Source organism: Ursus maritimus, unplaced genomic scaffold (genome assembly GCF_017311325.1).
Source record: "Ursus maritimus isolate PB19 unplaced genomic scaffold, ASM1731132v1 scaffold_24, whole genome shotgun sequence".
Classification (NCBI taxonomy): Eukaryota; Metazoa; Chordata; class Mammalia; order Carnivora; family Ursidae; genus Ursus; species Ursus maritimus.
Genome location: NW_024424897.1, coordinates 19238885 through 19248184, shown reverse-complemented (window position 1 = coordinate 19248184; position 9300 = coordinate 19238885). Strand labels below are relative to the sequence as shown.

Sequence of the window (9300 nt, the reverse complement as noted above, 5' to 3'; positions counted from 1 at the left end):
TGTCATTGTGCGCAATTCTATTTTCCTCTTCCTCCCCACTCTGTCTCCCCGAAGTATCCACCAGAGGACGCAGCTCCCCCAAAACTTTCCACCCTGAGCTTGGCTGGAGAAACTTCCCTGCTGGTCCAGGCCCGCCGTTAAGCCACCCCAGCCCCAGACTGGGCCGTCCGTTGCCATGGGGACGGAAAGCCATGATGTCACCATTGACCGGGTGGGTGTGTTGGAGTCCATACCCTCATATCCCCAAGACTCCCTGCCGGGACGTTGAGAGAGGAAGGGGAAGACGGAACCCCAAAGACTCCCTCCTTCTCCTACCACCTTGCGCCCCCTCCTGTTCAGGAAGTGGATGGCTGCCCCCGCGCGTGTCCGCACTAGCACACCGGCGTGCACGCGTGGGCACGCAGAAGGCCTGAGCCTCGCGCGTTTGCCGCTTTCACCCTACCCCTCAGAACTTCACTTGAACTCTGTCCCGCGCCCCTCTCCAAGGAAGTCAACACAGTCAAATAAGCCCGGCTTGGCCCGCCCCAAACCCTCAGGGGTTCTCCAGAGCACCCCAGCGAGCTGAAACCCTGCTCGGTGCCCTCGGATTCCCCGGGCCCCGCCCAGCTCCTCTGGGCCCCGCCCCCCGGCTGCGCGGGCGGGAGGCGGGGCCGGGGGCGCGGCCGTCGGGCTGGGGGCGGGGCTTAGGGGGGGCCGCGGCCCCGGGCGGGGGCTCGGCGCGGGCCCGCGAGATGCCGGTGTCGGCGGCCCGAGCGGCTGCAGCTGCAGCGGCGGGGGAGGCGGCAGCGGGGCCCCGGAGGGGGGCTGCGCAGGGGGCCGGCGCGTAGCCTGGACTATGGAGGGGCAGAGCGGCCGCTGCAAGATCGTGGTGGTGGGGGACGCGGAGTGCGGCAAGACGGCGCTGCTGCAGGTGTTCGCCAAGGACGCCTACCCCGGGGTGAGGGACCCGCGTCTTGGGAGGAGGGCGCTAAGGCCTCGGGGGTGGGTGATTAGGGCCCTATGGACGGACCGAAATGGGTGCCGGGGTAACGAGGGTCGAGAGAGAAGGGCTCGGAAAAACAGGGACCGAGGGAGACGTTGGGGGCTCTGGGGGACTGCAGAGGATTTGGATGGAAGGAATTGGGGACCAGGGTGAGATGAATGGGGTTTGGGAGAACCAGAGGATCCAGAAGGGGACTCTAGGGGAATGTCGGGGGTCCTGGGCATTGGAGAGGGGAAGAACTAGGGTCTGAAGGGACCGGGAGGGGATCTGGGAGCCTAGCAGATATTCCGCTTAGGCAGCCGTTCCTGGGATCTCCCCTTTGCCCAACACCAGACCAACTTGTGTCCAGGGGCTGGGCTGGTCGGTGTGTGGGAGTGAGGAAGGCATTTGTCTGGGATGAAGACTGGAGGATCTCATCTTGACCCATCCCTCTCTGCAGAGTTATGTCCCCACTGTGTTTGAGAACTACACCGCAAGCTTTGAGATCGACAAGCGCCGCATTGAGCTCAACATGTGGGACACTTCAGGTAGCCAAGTCCCTGGGGTCACCCTGACTTCCTAGGCCCCCACCCTTGCCCCTCCCTTGGCTAGACCCTTAGGCTCCAGGTAAGCCCAGTCCATCCATCCAATTTTAGGAGGAAGGAAAATTAATTTTCTGCTTAAAGCCAGAGAAACTGAGGCAGAGCTTATAGGGACATATAGAAACCTTGTCCTGTGGGAGAAAGCCCAGTATCTGATCCTCTCAGCTGGATTCTGCCTACCTGGGAAAGTTGGGAGGAATGGATTTATTTTGGAACGTGTTTCTTAGGAGACAGGGCTGGGTTTAGAAAAGACATTTAGAATTTCTTTGAGGGATGGGGAACTGCTTCTCTAGACTGAAGTCTAGAAATCTGAGATGTCCCAAATGGGTGGGAAAGCTCTGCCCCTTCCCCTCCTCCAAAAAAAGGAGGAGGGTTTTTATTTTACTCAGCTCCCCTGGAGGGCTTTAGAAGATGTCTGTCAAAGCCCAGAAAGCACATGCAAAATTTTGAGAATGTTGAGAGATTTCATAAGCTTCTCAAAAACTCAGAAAAGATTAAGAATGATTACTTTTAGAGAAACCCCTAGGGAAGTAGAGAGCTGTTTTCTGCCATCTAACCTCCCCTCTCTGCCTGCTCCCCTCCTTGGAGAAACCCAGACTCCTTCATGGGTATTAATAACTGCTCTTTTCCATTCTCTGCTCCTAGCATCCCTTGGCCAGCGTTGGTAAGGTCTCCCATTCCCTTCCAGGCCTCCCACCCACTCAGGACCCTCCTCTGTCCCCTCCCTCCCTGTCTTCGCTCAGGTTCCTCTTACTATGATAACGTCCGGCCTCTGGCCTATCCTGATTCCGATGCTGTGCTCATCTGTTTCGACATTAGCAGACCCGAAACACTGGACAGTGTCCTCAAGAAGGTGGGAGCCTGGGAAAGCAGCATGGCTAGACAGAGGGGGACCAAAAACCATGGTCCTGACACAACATGGGCCAGGAGGAGGGAGTGATGCCTGGGGCATGGTCATCAGCTGGAGAGTGTGTGAAGCTCTTGTCCTTCCCCATCCCCCCCCCACTCCCCCCCCCCACTTCCTGGAAGTCTGTCCTCAGAGCTGGATTCGGTATCTGGGGGAGATAGAGGAGGGCAGGGAGAAGTACTCAAGGGATTCCTTATCCATCCTTCCCATCTCCTTGGGTGTGGAAGCGCAGATGGAGGGGATGGGAATGCTGCTCCAGGAGCTCAGGAGAGCCCTGTGGTCTCCTCTCCAGGCCTCTATTTCCATGAGAAAAGCCCACGTTGAATGGACAGAAGTCAGCTAAAGCAGCCCTAGTTCCCAGGTGGGGGAGGGAGGGCAGATTGGTCTGTTCTCAGGAACAAATTTGGGAAAGCGGGTGGGAATGGGAAGGTATCACGCCGCTAGACCCTTCATGGCCACTGAGGTAGAAGCAGAGCCCCTGACCCCACAGCCCCACCCAGCCCTTTCCTCCCTCCCCTTCTCCTACACCCCATCCTGCTTCCAGCCCAAGCCCACCATTCCTACCTTCTTGCTCACTCGGGAGAGTCCAGAGGGGTGCATGGTTTCTGCATGGTGTGAGGAAGGGTGTTCTCCTAGCGTGGAGCAAGGGTCCACCGTGTGCCTCCTCCTATCCCTCCATAACTGTTTTCTTCCCCCAAATAGTGGCAAGGGGAGACTCAGGAGTTTTGCCCCAATGCCAAGGTTGTGCTGGTTGGCTGTAAACTGGACATGCGCACCGACCTGGCCACACTGAGGGAGCTGTCCAAGCAGAGGCTTATCCCTGTTACACATGAGCAGGTGGGACTCTTGACCTCTGACCTAGTCCCAGCCTAGACCTCTTCACCTCTGCCCCTCCCTATCTCTGATTTGAAAACACCCTACTTGGCTCCTCCCTTGCCCTGGCCTCTGACCTGATCCCTTGACCACACCCCCCACCCCCAAGCCCTCAGCCTCCCTGCCCCTTGCCGAGCTGCAAGCTAAGTCCCATAACTTCCCGCATGCACTCCATCCTTCCAGGGCACTGTGCTGGCCAAGCAGGTAGGGGCTGTGTCCTACGTGGAGTGCTCCTCCCGGTCCTCTGAGCGCAGCGTGAGGGATGTCTTCCATGTGGCCACAGTGGCCTCCCTTGGCCGCGGCCATAGGCAGCTGCGTCGTACTGACTCACGCCGTGGACTGCAGAGATCTGCTCAGCTGGCAGGCCGGCCAGACCGAGGGACCGGGACCGAGAGCGAGATACACAAGGATCGAGCCAAGAGCTGCAACCTCATGTGAGGGCCCGGGGTGGGGCAGAGTGTAAGGAGTGCGGTGAGGGCACAACCAGTCCCCTGCAGCACCTGACTTCCTGACCGCCTGACTCTGGCAGGGACTCCAGGGCGGGCTGAGGGAGTGATTCTCCTGGGCAGGAGAGCTGAAGGCAGAAGGGTGCCACCATTCCCCACGCCCTCATTCCCCTCCTCTCCACAGGAAGTGGAGGAAGCCAGCAGGACAGGCATCTGGGCTGGGAGCTGGGCTGGGGAGGGGGTTGGGGAAGCCGGCATCAAGCAGCGACTTTGGTTAAGTCTTAGTAGATGAAGGGTGCCTTCCCGCCCCACACCCAGGATCCATATCCTGGCCCTGGCTTCCTTCTCTCTAGGGAAAGTGTCCATTCTGTGACCTTCCCTTTTTCTCGCCTTTCCCTTCCACAGCTGTTCTTACTCATCCTAACCTCCAGGCAACATGCACTAAATTAAAAAGCAAGTTGAGAAGCCCCTCCCCCATCTACCCACAGTCCTACCTCCTCAATCCCTTCCCCCAACTGTCCCCAAATAAAGCCCATGTCCATGGAAAACGGCTGTGGCTTTAGTTTTGTTGCTTGCTAAAAACCCAATCTACCAATTTCTAGCAGCGGGAGGGGAAGTTAGACTTCAGGAAGAACTTTCTGGTCTGTGCCCACAGAGGAAAAAAGCCATGGGTCAGATTAGCAGTGTCCTTTTAGGAGCCAGAGGTGGGGGAGTGAGAGATCTTGGGAATATTCATCTCAGTTAATGAGCCAGACAATCCGAAGGCCATTGGGGGTTTTAAAGTGGACTGATGTGCAATTCATTCCTCAGCCCAGCTGGGGCCCCCTGCTCTGCTGGGAGGGGGTCTTGCTGAAGTGGTCCAGGCCCCTCGGACACCATCTCCACTCCCACCTTGGAATCTGCTGGTGCTCTAGGAGTTGTGGGGGTAGGGAAAGTTTCAAAAGCCTGCATGTCACAGAGACTGACTCGTCTCTGCGGTGAAGTTACCCAAAGGGGCAGTAGTTTGATTCTGGGGTTTCCTTGGAGGTGGGGGCAGGGGCTCTCACCTCCTTTCCGTCTTGAATTCCTGGATGATTTTGGAGGGAACATCAGCTGTGAGTTAAGGTCACTGCCCCCCTTGTCCCCCCGCCCCACAACCCCAGAGAGGAGGAAAGCCGGTGGAGGGGCTGGCTGGAGCTCTCCGTTGTCAGGAAAGACAGTGCTGGTCTGTTTTCTTGGGAGTCTGGTTTCACATTGTCCTGTATTCCCTCCCTGGCTCTGGTCCCACTGGCCTCTTTTCGGTGACATTCTCCCCCAGGAACCATCCCTGGCGGTCCCCTCCCCCAGCCCCAGCCCGTTCTTCCAGACACTCTCTGGGAGAGAGCACAAACCTCACCCTCCCATCTGCTGGGTTCCCCCCGAATTCGCAGCCCATCCCTCCCTCGTTCATTCAGTGGATATGCACTGAGCACCAGCTGCGCCAGACCCCGGCTTGGGGTTGTGACAAGACCTGGCTCTGTGCTCTGGAGGCCAGCCCGACGGGACGAGAGGTACCCCAGGTGTGACAGTGCCTTGCCTGTGGGAGCTCCTTACGGCCTCAGGCACCCAATCCTCCGAGCCAGGTCCCAAGGGTTACAGAGGAGTTTGTCTGGCAGGCACGGAAGGGGTAGGAAAGGCGCTCTGGGCTGAGGGTAAGCATGTGCGAACACGTGGCGATGAGAAAGAGTGTGGCACGGTTGGGGCTGCCCTGGCAAGGAGGACAGAAGACAAGGCCAGGAAGGGACATCGAGGCCACCGCAGGGCCCAAAAAGGAACCAGGTCTTCATTCTGAGGATGTGAGGAGGGACCAGGGATTTCAAGCAGAGAATGAAGGGACCAGGTTTGGTTTTTGGATAGATGGGTATCTGGATGAGGTGATGGGGGCTCGGGGGCATTGGGCTCTGAGATGTGTCGTTTAAAACAGCTTCTCCTTCCCTCTGCCAGGACCCAGTCTTGAGAGGAAAGGAAATCCCACCCACTGCTGGCTCGTCAGACACCCCTTTCCCTCCCTCTCCTATAGGACCCCATCCGGGTCCATCTCAGCTAATCTCCTCCAGGATTCTGGGACAGCTTCAAGGGTACTGGGCACCCAAACTGAGGTTAGGAGCTGACTCCAAGACCCTCCAAGACCCTCCTCCAGGATCCCGAGTCCTGGATGGAGGGTGCTGGAGAGAGCTGGCGCCCAGCTAGGGGGCTCTGAGGACTGACCCCTCCTCCACAGGGACCCGCCACACCATCAACCTGGGATTTGGGGCCATGGCTTTTTTTCTTTACTTTGGACTTTGATGCAAAGCAGACTCAAGCCTATAGCCACCAAAGTGCAGAGCGCCTGGGCCCCTCTCTTCTCCCAACTGCCCTCTCCTGCCTTGCTCAGGGAATGCAGATGCATTTCAATATCCGCCTAAAGCAAACATAATTAGGAAAATAAATCAGCGGGGGAAACCCCCAAAGTTTAATAGGTTTCCAATACCACCAGGAACAGGTTGTAGTCTCCTCTGCAGGTCTGGGGTGCCAGACGTTTGATTTCCCGGGAGGAGGCTGTGCTGCTGGGCTAAGGAGCTCAATGGGTGGGAGGAGGGAATGGGGCTGCTTCTAGATCCTCAAAGGCCCCAGCAGGCTGGAGGGAGAGGACTCTACCCACACCCCCACCCCAGATGCAGAAGTCAGACCCAGTCAGACCCAGCTTCCTCCTCCACAGCTGTTTCCCCCACAAATTAGACACCCGTTTGGGAAACAATGTAGCCTCGTTAATCATTTAATGAAATAAACAACTAATCACGCTGTGATGCTGCCAGTGTTTCTTAACACACACACACCCCCCATCAGCCTGCCCTGGAGGGAGGAGGGAGAAGGAAGGGGTGAGGGTAGGGGCGGGGACTTGGTCTAACCCCTGAAATGCTTCAGCGGACTGAGGGTCATCCCCTTGGGACTCCAGCCTTCCCCGAAGGGACAGTCATGAAAAAGAGCTGGAGATTTGGAAGCAGAGGACCTGGGTTTCTGCTCTGCCACTTCCTCCCTGGGGAGCCTTTGGTGACGTTCTGCACCCGTCTGAACCTCGGTCTTCACACCTGGAAAAGAGCTGATCGCCATGTCTACTCCGCTGTGCTGTTGAGGAAGAGTCAGAGAGGAGGAAGGCTATGGGACCGCTGTTTGCCCCTTTCTAGGTGGCCGAGCGGGTGTGTCAGCCTTTACTCCTTACAGCTTGCGCTTCTGAGCCTGCCTGGGGGAATCGGGAAAGGCCTCTTGGAGGGGCTACTTATGCTCAGGATTCAGAGGCTGGAGGAAGGCCAAAAGACAGGAGGGGGAGGTCTGCGTGTGTTGTTCCCACATCTATCCTGAGGGCTAGAGAGAGCGTTAATGACTCCTCCAAAGGCTGAAGTCCTTTGGTCCCAGATTTTCTTAACTCCCCCATAAACTTTTCTGAAGTCTCTGCGTGAGAACACCACGTTGCCATGGTGACCTCACCCCAGATAGGCTCAGACTGGTCCTGCAGGCTGAGGGAGGTGGGGGTTAGGGGTCATGTCCCTGAGGTTGCCAGTGTCACCAGGACCCTAGCAGGCAATCCTGGTACAGCTGTCTCTGCCTCCTCTGTACTCGCTTCCCCAAGAAAGGGGTTTGGCTCTTCCATGGCGTCCCCCCTCCCCTTTTGCTCTCTGCCAACAAAAGAGTTCCTTCTACACAGTGCAGCCCCCTCCCACCTTCCTCCTTCCAGCCGAGTCTGTCTCCATCTCTAGTAAATCCCTCTCCTCGTGGGTGGGGGTGAGGGTCAGAGAGAGGGGAGGCTCCACGTCCAGGCGGGTGTGATGGCTCCCCAGCAGCTGCCCACCCCAGCAGCCGCCCACCCCAGCAGCTGAAGGAACGAGGGGCCTGTGCGTGAGCGCCCCTCCCCCCACGAAAATGCCTCTGCTGTTGACTCCTAAATAACAGATGTCTGTCTGCATATTAATGAGATTGGACGAATAATTGGTGAGTTTTTCATTCAGTGTCAGAATGAACCCGGAGGCCTTATGTTCATGCACACAGACACCCGCTCACCCTCCATCCCCCCTCACCCCCGCCCCACTCTCCCCTTCCCCCAGAGCACAATGAGAGACGCAGATGCTGGCGAGTTTGACCCACAAAGAGGAGACCTCCGGGGTCTGGGCTAGGTTTGTCAGCTTCTCCCTCTTGATCACAGTCTCTGCAGACCCCCGGGGGCCTAAGCTTGCATTCGTGAGACACCAGGCAGAAGGGGCCCAGGAGAAGGTGGGAGCCAAAAGGTAGAGAGAGTTGTGGGGAAAGGCAGGTGCAGCCCAGGGGGAGCAACAAAGCAGTGGCCTCTTTCAGGGAGGTTGTGCCTCCCAGGAGCCCGGAATCAGTGGACCCCATACCCGCTTTAGCCCCTATGACAGGGTGTGGGGTGGAAGAACAGGGATTCTGGAGTTAGACAGCTACCATTTGCCAGCTGGGTGTTCTCTTGCCTGTTTCCCAACCTCTCTGGGCCTCTCCTACTCTCCTCGGCTCCAAGGACACCTACCTTGCAAGACTGAAAAGATGAAATGAGATCCACTATGTCAAATGTCCGTCCTAGTGCCTGGTTTGTAATAGGCCAGCGCATATCAGCTCTCCCACCACCGATCCCCCAAACACACCAAGACAGTTTCAAAATTACTGCCTCTCCTGCCAGCCCCACCCGCGTTAGGGCAGGGGTTAATTAGAAGTTTAGTAATGATCCCGGCTGCCTGGAAATCGGGAGGGAAAAAGACAAGACGGAGAGGGGCAAGAACAGAGAGATGAGATGGACAAGAGAGAGAACTGATGGAAGCCCAGGCCTGGAAGAGTAGGAAAGAGACCAGGGCGACCGAACCACACGGGATGGAGAAGGTAGTGCAGGCAAGTGGAGTGAGTCCCCTAATGAGAGACTCAATTCTAGAGGGTAGATTTCGAAACTCCGGTTCTGCCTTGAACTCGGCCTCAGAAGCCTCCTCCCCTCCTACCACCTCAGTCTCTCGTCTGTAAAATGTGGGAGCTGGCTTACTCTCTAAGGCCCCCGCTCTGTGTGTGAGAACGTGAGAGTCCCTGGGGCCCCACACCTACCCCCTCTCTAGGGCCCGGCAGCCGCTCTTGCTCGGCTCCTCTCCCCCTCGGTAAAGGGATCCGCGGCACCAGCACACAACTGTCCATTGTGTCCTAACGAGGGACGAGCAGGGAAAACCAATCACTTAGGATGCAAATGAGGGGCGGCTGCAGCCTCCTCGCTTTGCCAGAGCGCCTCTCTTCTGCCCAGACCCGGGCGCTGCCCCCGTGGGGCCTTTCTCCCTCGCCCCCAGTTCCCATCTGGTCCTGGAGAAGGGGGTGGGGGTGGGCAGACCGCCTTCCCATGGTCGCTCCCTGCCAGTCCCTGCAAGGAGCCTCAGCCCTCACCGCGGCCCGGCTTCTCTCGCCACCCCAAAGGGCAACCAGGGCAGCTCAGTTTCTGTTTTTACCTGGGCTGAAACGCATCTAACATTCAAT

General features: G+C 57.7%; 1 protein-coding gene across 2 annotated transcripts; it reads left to right on the top strand.

The window, feature by feature from the left end:
* The first annotated feature begins 785 nt into the window (after positions 1-785).
* Positions 786-6590, top strand: RND2 (Rho family GTPase 2). Of its 2 annotated transcripts, XM_008701364.2 has the most exons (6): positions 786-937; positions 1422-1509; positions 2307-2416; positions 3173-3307; positions 3527-3777; positions 5752-6590. In XM_008701364.2, the coding sequence occupies exons 1-6, from the start codon at positions 836-838 to the stop codon at positions 5762-5764; spliced, it is 699 nt and encodes a 232-aa protein (XP_008699586.2). In that variant the 5' UTR covers positions 786-835; the 3' UTR covers positions 5765-6590. The 2 variants fall into 2 exon arrangements, with proteins under 2 accessions (XP_008699586.2, XP_040496494.1); XM_040640560.1 differs by lacking the exon at positions 5752-6590 and having other exon boundaries at positions 3527-4339.
* Positions 6591-9300: the final 2710 nt, after the last annotated feature.

What these genes read in the sequence shown, in the direction of transcription:
- RND2 (XM_008701364.2), top strand. Translation starts at nt 836, where the DNA reads ATGGAGGGGCAGAGCGGCCGCTGCAAGATCGTGGTGGTGGGGGACGCG. An exon ending in CAACATGTGGGACACTTCAG is followed by an intron (nt 1,510 to 2,306) that starts GTAGCCAAGTCC and finishes GTCTTCGCTCAG; the next exon opens with GTTCCTCTTACTATGATAAC. An exon ending in TCCCTGTTACACATGAGCAG is followed by an intron (nt 3,308 to 3,526) that starts GTGGGACTCTTG and finishes CCATCCTTCCAG; the next exon opens with GGCACTGTGCTGGCCAAGCA.